The following is a 21,650-nucleotide window of genomic DNA, read 5'->3' as shown; positions in this document are numbered from 1 at the left end:
AAAATAATAATTGTTCCTATCTTATAGGGTTGCAGAGAGTGAATAAAGTGAATTGTGTATATAAAACACAAGAGAGGGACACCTGGGCGGCTCCGCGGTTTAGCGCCTGCCTTTGGCCCAGGGCCTGATCCTGGAGACCCCGGATCGAGTCCCACGTCGGGCTCCCTGCATGGAGCCTGCTTCTCCCTCTGCCTGTGTCTCTGCCTCTCTCTCTCTCTCTCTCTCTCTCTCTCTCTCTCTCTGTCTCTCTCTCTCTCCCTGTGTCTCTCATGAATAAATAAAATTTTAGAAGAAAAGAAAGAAACCAAAGTAAACAAATGAGGGGGAGGGGGAATTCAGTAAATACAAAAACAATACAAGAAGCAGAAAAAAAAATAATCAAACTCTATAGTATTATCCAGATATCCAGAGAGAGGGGAGGAGAGAGAGATTGTACCATTAAAATAAAAATAGAATACTATAAAAGTAGAAATCAAAGAACAAGAGAGAACCCATTTAACTTAAAAGTATGAGAACTGAAGAGACAGTCTTTAGCTTTGTTGTAAGGTAAGGTCAAAGAACTAGACGATAGTGCAAAAATAAAGAAATGGAAATCAAGAGAGAATAAAATTAGATCAATACAGGAGGTTCGATATGGGAATTCCTAGGAGGATAAAGAAAACACTGGATAGTAAATTGTCAAAGAAATACTATTTTAGAAAATTTTCTGGGGTGCTTGGCTGGCTTAGTTGAAAGAATATGCAGCTCTTGATCTCAGGGTCCTGAGTTTGAGCCCCAACTTGGATATCACAATTACTAAAAACATAAAGAAAGAAAGAAACTTTAAAGAAAACATTCCTGAATGGAAGGGCATGAGTCTCCAGAAAGAAGAGGCTCATTGAATGCCCAGCAGTATGAATCAAGACCCACCAAGGCTCATCCTCATGAATTTTCACAAAATAGATTCCATAAAGCTGAAAGAGAGAGAAAGTTACAGACAGTGATTGGGAGCCAAAGTGAATTGACCTCTGTATAGCAATAATGAAAGCTAGAAGACAAAGGAAAAATGCCTTCAAAATTCTAAGCATAAATTATTTCTTATCTCAAATTCAGTGTCCAGTCAAAATTCCACTGAAGTAAAGGATAGAATAGATATTTTCAGACCTGCAAAGCCTCAACAAAAATTTTACCTCTTTATTCTCAGGAAATTACTGGATGTGCTCCTTCCAATAAAAACCAATAAAGAGGGACTCCTGGGTGGCTCAGTGGTTGAGCCTCCACCTTCAGCTCAGGGCTTGATCCTGGAGTTCTGGGATCGAGTCCCACATCAGGTAGCCTGCATGGAGCCTGCTTCTCCCTCTGCCTGTGCCTCTGCCTGTCTCTGTGTCTCTCTTGAATAAAGAAATAAAAACTTAAAAACACACACACACAATAAAGAGGGCACCTGGGTGCCTCAATGGTTGAGCATCTCCCTTTGGCTCAGGTCATGATCCCAGGGTCCTGCAGGGAGCCTGCCTATGTCTCTACCTCTCTCTGTGTGTCTCTCATGAATAAGTAAATAAAATCTTAAAAAATAAAGAGGGGCGCCTGGTGGCTCAGTTGGTTAAACATCCAACTCTTGATCTTAGCTCAGGTCCTGATTTCAGGGGTCATGAGTTCAAGGCCCATGTTGGGCTCCCCACTGGGCATAGAGCCTACTTAGTTAAAAAAAATAAAGAAGACATGAGATGAGATTCAGAGTACAGGATGGTCAACCAAGGGAAGTGATAAAGAGAATTTTAAAGGTGATGGCAAAAGGAAGTCCCAGGACATATGCAGAGAGCTATCAATCCAGGGACCATCTAGAGGGGTTTGTTTTTTCAGGGGGAAAAATAGAAAATATAACTGTTTGATACTTTTGACATGAAAAATTATACAGAGAGGTGTTTTATGGATGGATGAAGATTTAGCGTCAATCAGATAATTCAAACTAAAACAGAAAGAGGCCATTTTTTAGGCCAATAGAAATAAAATTGTACAAAAAGAGTGACTTGGCACAAAATAATATATACATGAATGTTTTGATCCCTATGGCTGTTGTAAGAAATTGCCCCAAATTTGGTGGCTTAAAAGAACACATACTCTTTTACTGTTCTAGAGGTCAGAGGTTGGACAAACTCACGTCAGTAGAGCCACAGTTTTCCCAGAAGCTCTAAGATAAAATCCATTTTCTTGCCTTTTTCAGATTTTAGAGCTGTGTTCCTTAGCTTATAGCCTCATTCATCCATCTTTAAATTCAACAGTGTAACATCCTGCTCCATTCCTTACATTGCCTTCTTCTCTGTACCAAATTTCACTCTGTCTTCCTCTTACACCAATATTTGTAATTGCATTTAGGGTCTACCAGGATAATCCAGAATAATCTCCCCATCTCAATAGCCTTAACAATTATACCTGTAAAGTCTCTTTTTCCATGTAAAGTAACATTTCCAGGTCCCAAGGATTAGGACCTGACCATTTTGGGAGGACATTATTCAGCCTTCTACATTATCTTAATAAAAACTTCAAATGTAGATTAAATTAAAATTGTTATTTAACTACGTTAAGAAGATAAGAGAAGAGGAAGAGGAGGTATGGACAACTAAAATCCTCCTCAAACATAGTCAATGTATATCAAAACAAATGAATCAAAAGAGAATAACAATTGCATATTAGAATGATCAGGTAAACACAGGAAGAAATAGCTAAAAACTTAGTGCTTGCTTCTGTGGAGTAGAACATGAGCAGAAAACTACTGTTTTTTGTGTAAAAGCCTTTTTATCCTGTTTCACTTTTTTTTTTTTTAAGATTTTATTTATTCATGAGAGACACACACAGAGAGAGAGGCAGAGACATAGGCAGAGGGAGAAGCAGGTTCCACGCAGGTAGCCCGACGCGGGACTCCATCCCGGGTCTCCAGGATCAGGCCCTGGGCTGAAGGCGGCACTAAACCAGGGCTGAGCCACCAGGGCTGCCCCTGTTTCACTTTTTAAACTATGTGCCTATATTATTTTATAATTACTATAAAATCTATAAAATCTAATTTTATAAAAGTGAAAAAAATGAATCAGACTAATCTCTAAAATTCCTTGCAATGCCATGATTTCATGCCTCTTTAACATTATTGTTGAAATCACCAGCATCACAGCCTCTGAAATTCTGATGCCTAAAACAAACACTATCAGGAAATCATCAATAAAAATCATTCTGGTATAAGAACTTCAGCTCAGAAAAAGACATACTGGTGATTTGAAACTTTCCAAGTGACAGTCTCTCTTGAAGGGAGATCTGAGTGGCTTTCCCGTTGCTTATCTCATTGCCTATACCAGATTGCAAAAATATCACAAATTCTTCTTCTCCCTGTATCCATGACCTTGCAGTGTGACTTTGCAGCTTCTCACATCAAGAGGTGGAATCTATGTCTTCAGCCTCCTGGCCTTCTTACCTGATTTGATGGAAGGAATGCAGAAGTGATGTGCCAGTTCCAAGCCTAGGTCTCAAAAATATTTGCAAGTGTCTGCTGTAGTTCTTGGAACTTTGACAATCTACCACAGAAACAAACCAAGGATAGCTTGCTGGATAATGAAAGAAACCTGGTCCCCGTGCCTCAACCAACAACCAGTCAAACCCTAGTAGTCTGTTCTCTTCTAGGAACAGAGCTACTAAGCTGATTTGCAGCTGACCAGAGACGAGTGAACCCAGTCAAGACCAGAAGGACCACTCAGCCAAGCTCAGCCAAAATAGAATCATGAGTTAAATAAATTTGAAATGTTTAATGTTGGAGAGGATGTGGAGAAAGGGGAACCTTCCTGCACTGTTGGTGGGAATGTGAACTGGTGCAGCCACTCTGGAAAACTGTGTGGAGGTTCCTCAAAGAGTTAAAAATAGACCTGCCCTACGACCCAGCAATTGCACTGTTGGGGATTTACCCCAAAGATTCAGATGCAATGAAACGCCGAGACACCTGCACCCCGATGTTTCTAGCAGCAATGTCCACAATAGCTGTGGAAGGAGCCTCGGTGTCCATCGAAAGATGAATGGATAAAGAAGATGTGGTTTATGTATACAATGGAATATTACTCAACCATTAGAAACGACAAATACCCACCATTTGCTTCAACGTGGATGGAACTGGAGGATATTATGCTGAGTGAAGTAAGTCAATCAGAGAAGGAAAAACAGTGTATGTTCTCATTCATTTGGGGGATATAAATAATAGTCAAAGGGAATATAAAGGAAGGGAAAAGAAATGTGTGGGAAATATTAGGGAGACAGAACATAAAGACTCCTAACTCTGGGAAACGAACTAGGGGTGGTGGAAGGGGAGGAGGGCGGGGGGTGGGGGGGAATGGGTGACGGTCACTGAGGGGGACACTTGACGGGATGAGCACTGGGTGTTTTTCTGTATGTTGGTAAATTGAACACCAATAAAAATTAATTTATATAAAAAAAATTTGAAATGTTTTGTTATCCAGCAAAAGCTAACTTCTGTGTGGTTCCTTCACAATTTGTGATTACTTTTTATTCATTAATTTTCTTTCCCTGTAACAATTACTGGTAGTTATTATCTATTTAACATCCACTTCCCTCTTCTTTCTTGTAAACAGGTATTCATCCATTTTTTTAAAGATTTTATTTATTTATTCATGAGAGACACAGAAAGAGAGAGAGAGAGAGAGAGAACGGGATCCCCAGTCTCCAGGATCCAGCCCTGGGCTGAAGGCGGCGCTAAACCGCTGAGCCACCGGGGCTGCCCTATCCATCTATTTTTGTTCAGGAATCCATCCCTCTTCCAGGAGGCTCAGAGCCCCAGAGGAAGACTCTGCTTAATCTAACCAACAATTTTCCTGTCCCTTTGCAGTGGTAGGTTTAGACTCAGTCCCACGACCCAATTCTGGTCAGTGAAACCTGAAAGGAAATCTGCTGGGGGTTGCTGGAATAGGTTTCTCGCTCTAAAGAAAATCACATGACGAGATGATCACTTTTTCCTTCTGTACATTGACATAACTGAAAGTGACACCTGAAGTTGTAGCTAGCAACCATCTTGAAACTTCAGAGAAAACTATCTGACAAAAAAAAATGTATACAAAATTTTAGGAGTTTAAATTTTAAACATTTTTAGCAGTTTTAAATTTTGCATCAAATAAAAAAAATTAAACAATGTAATGGTTTTAGAATTGAACACAAAAACACTCCCTCAACTCATTGCACACAATATTTACAGAAATCACCCAACTTGCTAAATTTCACATCAGCCTGGGGTTACTGAAACGGAAAAAGTGAAATGAGTCTGCTTTCATTCACCTAAAGTTTTGTTCTGTCTCAGAAAATAACCACAAAATACCAAGAATTTTTTTAGAAACCCATCAATTAAAAAAAATTTTTTTAAAAACATCAATTCAATACCAAAATGATAGTCATTTTCTACATAGCAAGGGAAACCTACAGATGATAAATGAAATTAGGAGAAGTTACACATTTTATAGTGTTAAGAGCTATATTTTAAAGAAAAAAAGTTTAAAGGTTTTATTTATTTATTTATTCATGAGAGATGCAGAAAGAGAGGCAGAGACACAGGCAGAGGGAGAAGCAGTCTCTTCATAGGGAGCCCGATGTGGGACTCAAAACAGAACTCCAGGATCATGCCCTGAGCTGAAGGCACATGCTCAACTGCTGAGCCACCCAGGCATCCCTAGAGCTATATTCCATGGGTAGAGACCATCTAGCACCTTTTTTTTTTTTTAAGTAAGCTCTACATCTCTACATCCAATATGGGGCTTGACCTCATGATCCTGAGATCAAGAGTTCATGCTTTACTGACTGAACTGCCAGGAGGCCCTAACGTGGGTCTTGTTTCCAATCTCTTAGACTCATTTTCCCTAGATCAGTGTGCCAGAGTGTAGGTTAAGATGATTACTAGGTTCTTGACGGGATGAGCACTGGGTGTTATACTATATGTTGGCAAATAGAACGCCAATAAAAAAATATACAAAAAAAAAAAGATGATTACCAGGTTGTGCAATCAACTTAGTCACAACCACATTATCAAAAGCAAAAAAGAAAGAAATAGAAATGTTAGAATACGTCATACAGGGGATCCCTGGGTGGCTCAGCAGTTTGGCGCCTGCCTTCAGCCCAGGGCATGATCCTGGAGTCCCGGGATCAAGTCCCATGTCGGGCTCCCTGCATGGAGCCTGCTTCTCCCTCTGCCTGTGTCTCTGCCTCTCTCTCTGTCTCTCATGAATAAATAAATAATAATCTTAAAAAAAAAAAAATACATCATACATGATAAGTGTATTGTTTCATGGAACTTTTTGTTTTGGTTTTATATATGTGTGTAGCTGGGATACTATAATCTATTTCTTACTGTAGGGTGTATTAAAAAAATGTTTTTTAAACTACTCTCCTAGATGATGCAATTAAGCAGATGACTATCCCCTTTTGCCTCAAGTGAGAGTTTTTTTTTTCAAGTGAGAGTTTTAATGCTTTAAGCACTTCTGTACAATATGACCATCAGTTCTTTTTTTTAATAAATTTATTTTTTATTGGTGTTCAATTTACCAACATACAGAATAACACCCAGTGCTCATCCCGTCAAGTGCCCCCCTCAGTGCCTGTCACCCATTCACCCCCACCCCCCTGACCATCAGTTCTTTAGGCCTCTACCCTTCTCAAGCATTTGCTTAAAAAAAAACTGTAAAATCATTTAATTTCTATCCAGCCTTTTCCCAGTATTCTGTAGGATGATACACCTAAAGTCATATTCCAGTCCTTTCTTAGCCAAATTGTTCTTTCCTTCTAAATGCCTCAAGACTTCATCGTACTTGCCATCTCTGCAGTAGCAACCATCTACTCTCCTTTGTAGATCTCTTCACACTTAGGTCCCTGCCTACAGAGCACAATACGGCTCTCAGCCTCTGCCCTATTTCCTATTGCTGAAATCAATGTGGGGAGAAGTGGAAAATCACTCTATTCATTTTACTTAAAAGGACTGAAGAAGACCAAGATAGAGCCAGAAAGAGACTGATAAAAAGACTAAATAGTTTAGAAAATAAATGAGAACCCCTGTCAACAGAGTTGGTTCTGAGAAAAGGGAGGCACAGGACCTCATGTCAGCCCCAGGCAGGAGCAGCTTCATAGGTGTGTGACCACTGAAATAAGTACAGAGCACTGGGCTCAGAAAGAACTAAGTACAGACTTAGTAAAATGTCTCCACTGTTTCCATCTTGACATTCTTAGTAATTTTCTTTGAACTTGGATTTTGTAAGTAAGCTCCAATGGGACAAGGTAAGTGTGTTTTCCTCTACAATTGAGTAGGCAGGGGTCCTGACAACCCCCAGAGGCCATGTTTTCAGTTTGAACCAGAACTTGGTTTGAACAAAGACAAAAAGCACTTTAAGAAACTTGAACAACAACAACAAAAGAAACTTGAACAACTAAGGAACACTATTCCTGCTTGTTACTTCATTACTTCCTTGTATTAGTCAACCATTTAATACTGAAGATAACAGAACAAAATGGGGACGCCTGGGTGGCTCAGCGGTTGAGCGTCTGCCTTTGGCTCAGGGAGTGATCAGGGGGCCAGGATCGAGTCCCACATCGGGCTTCCCTGCAAGAATCCTGCTTTTCCTTCAGCCAATGTCTCTGCCTATCTCATGAATAAATAAATAAAATCTTTAAAACAACACCACAGAACAAAAAGGAAAGATAGGACAATGGATAGTTGTTTTCCTTTGTCCTAAAATCAGTAAGACAAATGCAGAGAATGTTGGTAGAATATGTAATACTAGTAAGTGAAATAAAAGTTACTTTTGTGGGACACCTGGGTGGCTCAGCAACTGGGCACCTATCTTTGGCTCAGGGTGTGATCCCCCTAGTCCCAGGATTGAGTAACGCACCAGGCTCCCTGCTGGAGCCTGCTTCTCCTTCTGCCTGTGTCTCTGCCTCTCTCTGTGCCTCCTATGAATGAATAAATAAAATCCTTTTTTTTGTTGTTGTTGTTACTTTTGTGCTGCATTTTCACTGTACTGGTAAGAACTAAATACACATTTAAGTACAAGCTGCAAAATGCTAGTTGCATTATTTCAATTTGGAGTTCAATGCTTTTATGTTTGCAGTGAAAACTCATATGAAGATGGACGGCAAAATTCAAGCTAATATAAAAACTTAAAATGGTGTTTTTACTTAGAATGGCATTAAAAGCAAATTTTAAAATATTGTAAGTTGAGAAATCACAGAAAAAAAAAGATTCTGTATTTTTCAGTCCCCTTAATGGCACCTTTTTCCTGCTTTTTAAACAAGAGGCTTGCAATTTCCTTTTTCAGTGGGCCCTGCAAATGACCACTAGCATCCTATTCCTCTGGAATTATTCTATATTTCTTTCCCAAAGAACTGGGTGTGAGGTCCATTGAAGTACAGGGGGCTTCAGGAAGACGTCATCCTGAAATCCATAGACAAGAATTCTGTGTCACTCACCCACCCAAGCTCTGGAGCACATCATGACTTGGACTCTTGGAAGCAATGAGCATAGTCTTGGCCTACATGGACAGTTATACTGCTTATTAGTACCTCAACTGAGGTGGGGGTGCAGATTTTTCTCAGGACTTAACAGTTTGAGGCAATGTTCTGGCTTGGTAGTGGTGACTGAAACAGACTGGCACATTAGTGGCTAGGACTCCAATGCAAGTGGGAGACATGATGGTAAATTACATGCCAGAACCAGCATCTTTCTCCATATTGCTTTTCCTTTTTTTGGATATGCAGTTACCACTGGATCTTTTCATTTTATGCTCTGTACTTCATAACTCCTCATATTCTTCATTTCCTTTTGACACATTCCAAGTAATTTCTTAGGATTTTTTCCAGGTCACTAACCTCTATTCAGTTGTATCTAACTAGACCCATTCACTTTTACTTCATTTTTCACTTCTGAAGGTTCTATTTGTTTCCTTTAATAAATCGTCCCGGTCAGTCTTCGTATTCTCCTACTGCTTGCTCATTTTTGAGATTGCAATTTTATTCTTTTTATTCATTTTAACAAATATTTGAGTACATATGTGCAAGACACTCTTCTAGTGCTGGGGTTATACCAGCAAAATAGTAGGGAAAAAAAAATCACCCTTATAAAGACTACATATCCCAGTAGAAGGAGAAATACAGCCAACCAAAGTAAATTATGTAGTATATTAGATGATCATTTAAATGTTCAGTAAGAAAGCCAGGAAAGGGTGGAGTACAGGGAAAGAGAAAATAATTTTACATGTGGCTCTTTTACATTTTCTGCTAATTACAGTATCTGACGTCTTTGGTGGTCTATTACATACTGTTTCAACTATCACTCATAGCACATTTCATTGCCTATCTGGTGATTTCATGAGTTATTTGGTTGATCTAAATTTTCAGCATCTTAGAGGAGCCTCCTGAAGTGGTTAGTTTCAGCATCTGAATCCACAGCAAGAGTAGGCAAACTATGGTTTTGAACCAAATATGGCCCACTGCGTGTTTCTGTTCATTTTATTGAACACAGCCAGGCCCATTCATCTATTGTCTAGTCACTTTCACGTTACAGTAGCAATGTTGGATGGATGTGGCAGAAAATACAACCCACAAAGCCTAAAACATTTACTATCCAGCAGTTTACAAAAAATGTTTGCCAACTGCTTATCTACAGATACACACAGGAATTAGTGATAAAAGTAAAATGGGTACCAACATACACTGTTGGAGCAAGTGGTACAATATTACTTTCCCTCATGAACTAATTCTGACAGATGACGGTGCAAATCATTGAGAGATAATGAAGACTTGTACACTGAGCTGTAACTCAAAATTTTGTTCATCACAATAGCAAAAAACCCAGGAAAAATGAACACATCCAAAAAGGTGTTCAATACTAGTACATTCATGGAAATCTATGAGATTTATAAAAACAAGGCTCACAAGAATCTCAAAACTTGAAATTCAGCCTTGCATTTTACCTGGCACCCTTCATTTTACTTCCTGTCTTATGATTACTCAGGTTTTCTTTATTCCCTCTGCTTTAGGTTAACTTCTCCATATGTCATGTTGGTGCTAATTCTTTGGGGGATTTTCTGGTCTATCAGGCTCATTCTTGCTGTTTCTTCTTGTTCATAAACCAAGCACCTTATGTTTGGAACAAAAAGATCAACTACTCTGATGCCCTCAATCTACTTCTCTTAGCCAATATCTTTCTAGAAAAGCAGATGTAACACTGTACACCCTCATTTCTTTCATTCTTCAACTGCATTCAAGCTTCCATGTCTCTCACTTGCTCTAATGGTAATATTTCCATTGGTTACTAATGGTCTAGCTGCAAACCAAATAGTATTTGACTAGACAGCTCAGTTAATTCATTATGTATTCCAACTCTACAGATTTTTATTATTTATTTTTAAAAGATTTTATTTATTCATGAGAGACAGAGAGAGGCAGAGACAGGCAGAGGGAGAAGCAGGCCCCTGGCAGGGAGCCCGATGCAGGATTCCCGGCACTCCGGGATCAGAACCTGAACGAAAGGTAGATATTCAAACACTGAGCCACCCAGGCTTCCCCAGATTTTTAAATATAATTACTATAAAGTTATTATAGAAGAAACACAAAGACTTAGGAAATACAATGTCCAATAAAAATATGTAACAAATGAGGTGCCTAAGTGGCTCAGTCAGTTCAGCGTCTGCCTTTGGCTCAGGTCATGATCCCAGGATCCTGGGATCAAGTCCCACTTTAGGATCCTTGCTCAGCAAGGAGTCTGCTTCTCCCTCTACCACTCCCCCTGCTTGTGATCTCTCTCGAATAAATGAATGAATGAATGAATGAATGAATGAATAAAATCTTTATAAAAAAGAAGCAACAATGTATTTAGGGTACATCTGAGTACTATTCCAGCTGCTTCACTTATTTAATCATTTGATCCTTAATAACCCTTTGAGGTAGGTATTCTTATCCCTGTTTCACACAAGAGGAAACTGAGGTAAATGTTAAATTACTTAGCTCAGCTCATGTTTGCAGAGCCAAGACTTAAAGTACGTTTAATCCTAGAGCTTACACTTAATCACTACATTATATAGCTTTCTTTAGTTAAAAGGACTACAAAAATGATTACAAAAAAGAAAGGGAATATTTTTATTACTTTCAACATTTCTTTTTATCACAATGAAAATAAACACACAGCTTTACAAAAATAAATTTTTATTAAAAGCAGTAGAGTCTGAGCAGAAGACAGTACAAAGAATGTAAACAATGTAAACATCACTACATTCAGCTCAGCCTGATTGAATGCTGAAAGACAACTCTAAATGCTCTATGTGCCCTTACTAGCAAGATACATTAATTCTATTATACACAGAAAACACACTCTAATTTTGATAAAGAAAAAATATTTTATCGAAGTCGGTCCCAGCGCCAAATACTGGCATCATCACAAACAGCTATAAGAATACTGCTATCCCTGCTAAAACTGGTTTGTCGAATAGCAGCACCACATTTATGATGAGTCAGAGTTGTACATCTAGGAAAAAACAAGACAATAGGTTAAATGCCATTCATAAAAAATGTTGTCAGTAGCAAGTTAAACCAATGAATAAGAAAACAAACAGATGTTCCAAGTCATATGGAAAGCATTTAAAATATCACTAAGAGCTCAATCTCTAATTTCATAAAATTTGGGTAGATTTTAAATTAAAAAAAAAAAAAAGGTGTAACTTGTCACCAAAGTACTCATGATAAACAGCCATTATGAGAATAAAAAATATTTTTAAATAACTGAGTCATATAAATGTTAAAAATGATTTAAGAATGATACTTCAAGGGATGCATGGGTGGCTCAATGGTTGAGCATCTCAGGTTGTGATTCCGGAGTCTTGGGATTGAGTCCCACATCAGGCTCCAAGCACGGAGCCTCCTTCTCCCTCTATCTGTGTCTCTGCCTCTCTGTGTCTCTCATGAATAAATTAAATATTGGCATAGCGTTTGAGAAAAAGACAAAAAATATCAATAAAAATTTCTAAATACTCACTTAGCTTTATGAGGATCTTCCACTTCTAAATCCCAAACATAAAGTTTGCCAACCTGATTGCCCAATGCAAGCATCTGTATAAACGTATTTTTAAAAACACCAAATTATTAAAATAGGCTATAGAGCATTCAAATATTCCTAAGATATATTCATATTTCATAAAAACCTCAGTTCCAGACTATGGCTATACTCCTGATTATTTCTATTTCTTTGTATCTTATATTTCTGATTTGTAAATGGATAACAGCAACTTATACTTCAGAGGCATCCTGAGCAAATTAGAAGGCAAATTTATGAAGGACTTTACAATTTACATTGTAGCAAAAGCTACAGACAGCTCCTCCAAAGTTTTCTTATAGAAATAAATACCCAGATAATTTGTTACTACAAATTCCTAACACCAATCTCTAAAATTTCTCTAAGTTTTTCTACAAAAAAAGCTATTTAAAAAGTTAACATTCAATCACCATAACATTAAATCTTAGTAACAGATGTTATGGAAAGTAAGCACTATTGCCAAGATTGACACCTGTCAACTGCATTTATAATAAGCACTGCAAATGGTGTGGAGAGCCTACTCTATAAAGATAGAATAACATCAACGGCTAAAGTAATCACTACAAGATATCAAGGTAGATTCTTAGAGGAAACTGAACATGGATGCACAACAGAGAAAAGTGAAATTACAATGGTCTGAAGTAATTTTAAAATGTAGAAATATGTTGCTACCTTTTGCCAGAAATCCATAGAAAACCTCATGTACCAAATGTCACACTGGCTGTAATCGAATCGCCCAAGAATAGTCACATTAGACTCACTGGGTTTAATTTTATCTATATCATCTTCCATTTTGCCAGGTTTCCAGCACACAATGGCATTTTCACAAGACTTTAGAAGAGAGAAATGAGAAAAAAAAATGTTACATACAGAACTGAAATTTAAAATTTAAAACAAAGCCTTCTTTTCTCTATTATCTTTTTAGAATTGACAGTCTTAAGACCTGGTTATCCATCTACTAGATACAGTGATATACATTCATTTATATTTACAGAGTCAAGGTCCACACTTGAGGATAAGAGGTCATATTACAACAGAATTTGACAATATTAAAAAGCATTATGTTATCTGGAATATACATTTTGAAGTCAGAATTTCTCTTCCAAACCAAATTCAGCTCTCAATACTCTGGCATCCAGAGACTTGAGTGTTTTATAACAAACGATAAAATTATAAAAACTCTATACAAAAATATGCTTTTCAGTATGGCCCCTGCTTAGAGGCCTTAAAAATCAGATTATATAGAAGGTAATAAACTCAGTGGTTTAAATCAAGACATTGATATGGGGATAGGACTGAAACAGACTAAGTTATACTTTCCTTATTCTGTAACATAGTATCTTTGCTGCACACATTCTAGTTAAGCAGCAAGTGGTAAAAAATACAGTGGAAAAAAAAACTGCAACACAGTGGGCACTATTCATATTATAGGTCAGTGGTGTGCCAACTAAGGAGCATTTGGCAATGTCCCTGGCCTTTAGCAGGTAAAGGCCAGAGATGCTGCTGACATCCTACAATCAATATACAGGATGGCCCCTCCCATTAAAAATAAAAAAGATTGTATAGTCCAGTATTTCAACAGAACCTGGACTGAGAAATTCCTGTTGGTAGAGAGCTTTCCGGAGTTTTACAGGACACAGCCTATACAGCCACATGTTGCAGCTCTGCCCGTTTCACTGACATATGAATGGTTCAAAAGCAGGGCCAAAGGAAGATAAGGGAGGGGACAACACTTCCCCCCATTTTTCTTCTCTTTTTTAGATTATATAAAATCCCAGGGCTATATATCTGATATATAAGTTCTTTACTGTAAAGTACCTTAGACATCACCTACTTTGATGACTTAACTAAATGTACAACTGGAATGACAGCTTGTAGACTTCCATCCAAAGACTCCTCTTGGTCCCAACCCTAATGAATCAGAATCTCTACAAGGGAAGGCCAACACAGAAAAACTGCCACAGTTCTTCAAGTGCTTGTCACTGATTACACTGGTAAAAGATCCTTAATAAATAGAGTCCTCTCATGGAGAACTAAAACTTAGGGAGGTAAAAAGAATTTGTTCACCGTAATGGATGACTGCACTTGAAAATCATCTAGAGAGCTTTTTAAAATTACAAATTCCCAAGTCCTTCTGCCAGATTTAGGATCTCTGGGATTGTGGCCTAGGTCTCTATTTTTACAATGTTCTCCCTGTGATTCTGATGCAGAAATAGATTTGTGACTGCCAATATAGTTCACTCAGGTCAGCTTCCTGAAACCTAAAATGCAGAAATCCTTTCCTATCATCTAATTAAGTTCTAAGAAAAATTTTAGAGCTAGTGGCTTTTTATTTCCACTTCCAAAACAACGGAGTATATGTACTCCCCCTATTTATCCCCACTATTACTTAAAAGACTGAATACCAAATATAAACCAAACATAAAACTTTGGAAGGTAGAAAGAAGGCAGACTGGTTAGGAACCCTGGGACATGAAGATGTTTAATTCCTTGGCTTTCTTTTGCCTTGTTTATGTACCCCAGACTGGACACCAGATAGAGCAGCCAGCAGCTCAGCAATACTCACAGGTTAAGTCCAAAAATACCCCCAACAAAAGCCTGCTCTAACCAAAGAGCCAGGAAAGGGACAACATAGCAGGAGAGAAAATTTTCAAACACTCTAGTCCAACATCACAGAAAAAAACTGGGCCCACCCTCACATGAACCAGCAAAGGCTAAGTGGGGAGCACTTCTCAGGTGGCAACTATGCACCTCAAGTGTATACCTGAACCTCTCTACCCCTCAATGACTCTCTCTACCCCTCATCCTAATGAGGTAACTCCTCCTACTCTCTGGCTGGGGTGTTATCAGAGCAGGCCTAGCAGAGAGTCAGCATGTTTACAATCATCCATGACCCCCAGTGTCAGGGGTGACCACTAGTGGAATAGTAATGAGACACCATCATCTCCACTTCCCCATCACCTGCCAATCATGAAGCAATGCTTCCCCTTCCCCTAATGAAAATTAATCAGAGGAAGCCTCCTGTAAAAGATCTAAATAAAGTTAAGAGTCTTGTGATACAACACTCAAAATATCTAGATCTCAATAAAAAAATTCAATTATACCAAGAATCATAAAAATCTTAACTTTAATCATAAAAGACAATAAATACCAACACTGAGATACAAAGATTAAAAAAAAGAGAGAGAGAGAGATACATAGATAACAGAACAATCTGACAAGGATTTTGAAGCTGCCATCATAAAAATACCTCCATGGGGGGGAAAAAAGTGCTTCAATGAGCAATTACAAACACATTTAAAACAATAAAAAAGTCAACAAAGAAATAAAAGGAATCAAATGAAAATTTTAGAAATGAAAAATACTATAACCAAAATAAGAAAATCAACTGAAAGGTTCAACAGAAGAGAGTCAGTGAATTTAAAGTTAGAAAAACAGAAATTACCCAATCTATACAAAAGAAAACAAATGTAAAAAATGAGAGTCCCAAGGGTTAAATAAAAATCATATCAAAAATTTAAGGTGAGTGAACCCCAAAAGATAAACTCAAAGAAATTAGGGTATGTTTACATTTAAATTTCTGATAATTAAAAAGACAAAATCCTGAAAGCAATTAAGACAGGACACATATGTTTAGGAGAAAAAAAAAATCCAATGATGGCAGATGTCTCATCAAAACCACAGGCCCTGGAAAGAAGAAAACAACTGTCTACCCAAAATCCTGTATTAAGTGAATATACCTTTCAGCAATGAAGGAGAAATGAAGACATTCTCAGATGAAGAAAAAGGAGGAACTTGTCATTAGCAAACCTACCCTAAAAGAATGGTTATAGGGGGTTTTAGCAATAAAGGAAATAATATAAGAAGAAATTTTAGAACATCAGGAGAGGAAAAAGAAGGAAGGAAAGAGAACAATGGAAGGAAAAAGAACAATGGAAAAGGCAAAACAAGTGAATACAATACTCTCCTTATGTTTGATGGCTGAAGCAAAAATGGTAACATTTTTTGATGTTCTCAATTATAAAGGAAATATTTAAGACAATTATACTGTAAATGGTGGACACAGCAACATAAAGGGAAGATTTCTACACTTCACATCAAGTGGTAAAATGTACACAAATTATGTAAATATGTTTATCTATTTATGTTTGCATGGTAGGTATATCTTGAGGCAATTTTTTTTTTAAAGTAGGCTCCGTGCCCAGCATGGAGCCCAATGTGGAGCTTGAACTCATGACCATGATTATCAAGACCTGAGTGGAGATCGGGACTCAGATGCTTAACTAATTGAGCCACTCAGGCACTCCAGCAATTTTTTATTTTGAATCTACATATATTTTATACTTGAAGTGACTTTCTTATAATGGCATTAATGAAAATACACAGTATATAGCAAAAGGTAACAAAACAGTTAATATGCATATATAATGTAACATATAGAGGAAACATCAACAAAGCTACCTAAAGAAATGTACTCAGTATTACAGATAAAATGGAATTCTAGAAGCACTTGGATGGCTCAACTGGTTAAGTATCTGCCTTCAGGTGAGGTCATGATCTTGAGGTTCTGGGACAGAGCCCCACATCAGGCTCCCTGTTCAGTAGGAAATCTGCTTCTCCCTCTCCTTCTGGTCCTCTCCACGCTCACACTCTCTCTTATATGAGCTCGCTCTCAAAACAAATACATTTTTTAAAAAATTTTTAAGTGGGATTCTAAAAAAATGTTTATATAGCGCTGCTTGGCTGACTATTAATAGAGCATGAGACCCTGATTTAGGGCTTCAGTTCAAGCCCCACACTAAGCATAGAGCCTACAAAAAAAAAAAAAAAAAAAAAAAAAAAAAAAAAAAAAATCATGTAACCTACAGGAAATTAGGAAAAAAGCCCAGATAAATTAATAAAAAGAAAAAAAAGGCCCAGTCACCAAGACACAGCAACAACAAGCAACCCAGAGTGGCAAAACATCATAAAACTGAAAGCAAAAAGGAAAAAATGCACAATTACAGCTGGAGACTTTTCCGTTTTTTCCATTTCTCAATAATTGATAAAATAAGTAGAGAGAAAAATCAATGAAGTTATATAAGAATTCAACCACTCTGTCAAACCAATAGTACCTGACACTTATGGAACACTCCAAACAGATTACACATTCCTTTCAAGTTCCCACAGAACACATTCAAGATAGTCATAAAATAAGTCTCAGAAACAACCAAATCACAAGGAATATGCTCTGAACACAATGAAATCAAAATAGAAATCAGTAAGATAAAGATTAACACAATCTCCAACACCTAGAAACTAAACGCACTTCATATCACAATTAGTGAGATGCAGCTAAAGAAGTGCTGAAAAGAAAACTTATAGCATCTGGTACTTATCTTAGAAAAAGTCTCAACTCAATAATGTAAGCTCCCACACCTTAAGAAATTAGTCAAAGAGCAAAACATAGCACAGCAAATAAAAGGAAGAAGAGATAAAAAAAAAAACTGGTGAGCCCTTACCAAAACTTACCAAAAAAGAGAAGACAAATTACCATTTCAGGAATGAAACAGAGCTATCAGGAAACTTTGCAGTTGTCAAAAGGAAAATAAGAGAATGTTACAAACAACTCTACACATAAATTTTACCTTAGATGGAGTGGATCAATTCCTCAAACAGCACAAACTACCACAACTCACACAATAGGAAATAGTTAATTGAATAGCTCTTTTAACTATTAAGGAAATGGAATCTGTATCTTTAAAACTCTCTCTCAAAAATTTCTAGACTCAGATGATTAGAGAATTCTAACAACCATTTATGAGGAATTTCTATATAATTTCTTCCCAAAAAATAGCAGAGGAAACTTGCCAATTCATTTTATGAAGCCAGTATTAGCAATACCAAAACCAGACAAAGACATTACAAAAACTTCAGACTAGTATCATAGCCTCATGAATACAAACACAGAAATCTTTAACAAAATATCAGTTATTAGCAACACATATAAAAAATTATACACTATGAGCAAATATACTCATTCCAGGGATACAGGATCAGATCAATAGTAAAAAAAAACAAAAACAAAAAAGCCAATAAAATACATCCACTAACAGGCTAAGGAAGAAAAACCATTATCTGTATCATGAAGTGATACAGAAAAAAGCATTTGACAAAATTCAACACCCATTCATGATAAAACTCTCAAAAAATTAGTAAGGAGTACAGTTCTCAACTTGATAGAGAACATCCACAAAAACCATACAGCTAATATACCTAATTGTGAAAGACAGAATTCTTACCCTCTAATATCAGAAACAAGTCAAGAATGTCCGATTTTAACACTGCTATTCAACACAAAACTGGAAGTTTGCCAGTGCAATAAGGCAAGGTCAGAAAGGAAGATATAAAACTGTCCCTACCTGCAGATGATGTGATAGTCTACGTAAACACCCCAAGTACTCGACAAAAAAAATCCTAGAATTAGTAAGCAGCATAGCTAGGTCACAGGATTCAAGGTCAATATGAAAAACCAATTGCATTTCTGTATACTAGCAATAAACACAGAAATTAGAAATACCATTTACAATCACCCAAAAAAGAGAAGTAGTACTTAGTTATAAATCTAGCAAAGTATGTATAGGACTTGCAGGCTAAAAGCTACAAAATGCTGATAATAAAAATCAAAAGATCTAAATAAATGGAGAGACACACTATGTTCATGGACTGGAGAGCAAAGATGTCAATTAATTCCCCCATCAAACGGATATAAAACAGAAAGGCAAAGGAATCAAAAGAGCTAAAACAATTTTGAAAAAGAATAATAAAGTGGAAGAAAACACTTAACCGTTTCCAATACTTATTATCAAGACTGTATATATACTAGAGGTAGCAGGACTAGAGCAGAAAAACCAGAAACAGCCTCACACAAACAGGCCAAACAATTTTTGACCAAGGTGCAGAAGCAATTAAAAGGAGAAAGAACAGTTTTTCCACAAATGGTGCTGAATAACTAGATACCCATAGGCAAAAAATGAACTACTGCCTAAACCTCATCCAAAATTAGCTCAAAATAGATCACACATTTAATATAAAACATAACCCTATAAAACTTCTAGAAGAAAACAGGAAAAAACCTTTAGAATCCAGAGCATAAAGAGGTTTTAAATGTAACATCAAAAGCACAATCCATAATTTTTTTCAAGCGAAAAAAAACAATAAATTGAAATTCATCAAAATTAAAAACATTTGCTCTGCAAAAGACCCTGTTAAGAGGATGAAAAGACAAGCTATGGACTGGAAGAAAATATTTGCAAACTATGTGTCTGACATAGGATTCATATTCAGAATATATTAAGAACTCTCAAAACTCAACAATAAAAAAACACAAAACCAATCCAATTAGAAAATGAGGAAAAGATATGAAGAGACATCATCGAAAAGGATATATGGATGGTAAATAAGCATATGAAAAAGATGTTCAACATCACTAGCCATCAGGGAAATGTAAATTAAGACCATGATGAGATATCACTACACACCTATCAGAACAGCTAAAATAAAAAATAGTGACAATACCAAATGCCGGCGAAGATTCGGAGACACTGGATCTTTCATACATTGTTGGTGGGAATGTAAAATGGCACGGCCACTCTGGAAAATAGTTTGGCAGTTTCTTAAAAAACTAAACAAACTTAACCATGACCCAGCAATTGCCATTCTAGGCATTTATCCCAGAGAAATGAAAACTTAAGTCCACACAAAAACCTGTACACGATTGTTCATTAGCAGCTTTATTTGTAATACACCCAAACTGAAAAGGACCAAAATGTCCTACAATAGATGAATAGTTAATAAACTGTGGTACATCCATACCATGGAATACTACTCAACAATAAAAAAGGAAAACGACTGATACACACAACTTGGATGGCATTATACTAAGTGGAAAAAACTAATCTTAAAGGGTCCCCTACAGTAACATTCTTGAAATGACAAAGTTCACATGTGATAAAAAGACAACATAGAACTCTACACACACATTGTACAATGTCAATTTGCTAAATTTGATACTGTATTACAGTTATGTGAGATGTATGTGGGAGAACCTGAGGGACGGGCAATATGGGACTCCTCTTGTACTTTCTTTGAAACTTATTGAGAATCTAATTATCTCAAGATCAAAAGTTAAAAAAAAAAAAAAGGGTAAAACTTAAGGCCAAGAAAAAAAAGTCAGGCTCTGCCCAAGAAAATATGAAACGCCTTGAAATCCACATCGAGAAAAGAAACTGGATAGCAATTTTTCCAAATATGACAATCCTAAATGTTCAGATAACATCACCAACAATACTCTAAATTATCAGCAAAAAATATGTAAATGTACATCAACACATTAGAGAGCAGGGGTTGGCAAACTGCAGCCCATAGCCAACTCCAGCTGTCTGTTTTTGTAAATTCAAATTTACTGAAATGGACACAACATAACAAAAAACTCACTATGGCTTTAGATATTGGTTATTTTATGATAATACTGGATATCAGAAGAATATCATCTTACAAGTTAACGTTTTTCCTATTATTGCAGCACAGTTGTAATAATTCATCAGGATGTTTTATGCCTAAAACAAGTTTCCAAATCTATGAGACTTTACGGAGGGGCGGGGGGAGGGAATTTCCCATCTGCCATCCAATTTACCAAAATATAAAATAAATTGTGCTCCCTGCAAAGTTCCAACTCACACGAACACAAATAGAAGTACAGCTTAACAGCAGTTAGCATACCTTGGAAAGTATCAAATCACCTAACCATCGCACACAATCGACATAATTCCTATGTATGTCTCTGGTGGAAAAGTCAGGAAAGTGAATTTTCTGAGAAATAAATGGCCTGAAATGGAAATGCCAAAAGTTAAAAGAAAAATGTTAAAACAAAAAAAAAAACCACCATAGGAGAATCACATTAATTTTCACTTTCAGATTTATAAAACGTTGACAAATGAAATATATGACTATTAACTCTGTGTTCCTAGAAAACTGCAAACTTTCCTATCTGTTAATCGAGAGCTAAAGTCTCATTTCATGTATTTGTTTCTATATTTTTTCCATTATCGGCCTTCAATTTTATCTTATGAAATTTCATTTATAAAAATTATACCTGCTTATCTTACTATGTAGACCAAAATTAATCACTTCAATTCTGGCTATCCTAAACAACGATAAGCACAGTCATCGATTACAGCACCAAAAGTTTCTCATGGAAAACATTAAGCTATCTACTCAATCCTTTAAAATTAAGCATTAACAATCTATGCAACTCAACATATCTAGATTATTTCAAAAGAGAGTCACCTTTCTAGGAACAATGACACATCATTCCAAAGGCTGCTAAAAATAAGGTTAAATGAGTCTTGCCTTGAGCAACAATTTCTAAAAATGACCTCTGACAGGAATTTGGCATTTATTAAGACTTTTCCTCTATTTAGGAAAGTGAAACATAGTGCTATTTTTTCCTTAAAAATGTTTGTGAGAAGACCACCAAGCATAGAAATTGCTACTAATTCTATAGTTAATTAAAAGTATACCT

General features: G+C 36.7%; 1 protein-coding gene across 2 annotated transcripts in view; it reads right to left on the bottom strand.

Annotated features, from left to right (window-relative positions):
- Positions 1-11,188: 11,188 nt before the first annotated feature.
- Positions 11,189-21,650, bottom strand: part of EED (embryonic ectoderm development) — a 29,342-nt gene continuing 18,880 nt past the window's right edge. Inside the window, exons 9-13 of one of the 2 annotated variants that reach the window (XM_026015223.2) lie at positions 20,849-20,954; positions 19,646-19,720; positions 12,761-12,919; positions 12,032-12,105; positions 11,189-11,524 (exon numbers count right to left, since the gene is read on the bottom strand). In XM_026015223.2, coding sequence (XP_025871008.1) covers positions 11,398-11,524; positions 12,032-12,105; positions 12,761-12,919; positions 19,646-19,720; positions 20,849-20,954 — 541 coding nt within the window. In that variant the 3' untranslated portion in view covers positions 11,189-11,397. The remainder of the gene's footprint in view (positions 11,525-12,031; positions 12,106-12,760; positions 12,920-19,645; positions 19,721-20,848; positions 20,955-21,650) is intronic. The other variant, XM_026015224.2, reaches the window with a different exon arrangement.

This window comes from Vulpes vulpes, chromosome 11 (genome assembly GCF_048418805.1).
Source record: "Vulpes vulpes isolate BD-2025 chromosome 11, VulVul3, whole genome shotgun sequence".
In the NCBI taxonomy this organism is placed as follows: domain Eukaryota; kingdom Metazoa; phylum Chordata; class Mammalia; order Carnivora; family Canidae; genus Vulpes; species Vulpes vulpes.
Note: the sequence above shows the minus strand (reverse complement) of the source record. Positions and strands in the feature narration are given on the sequence as shown.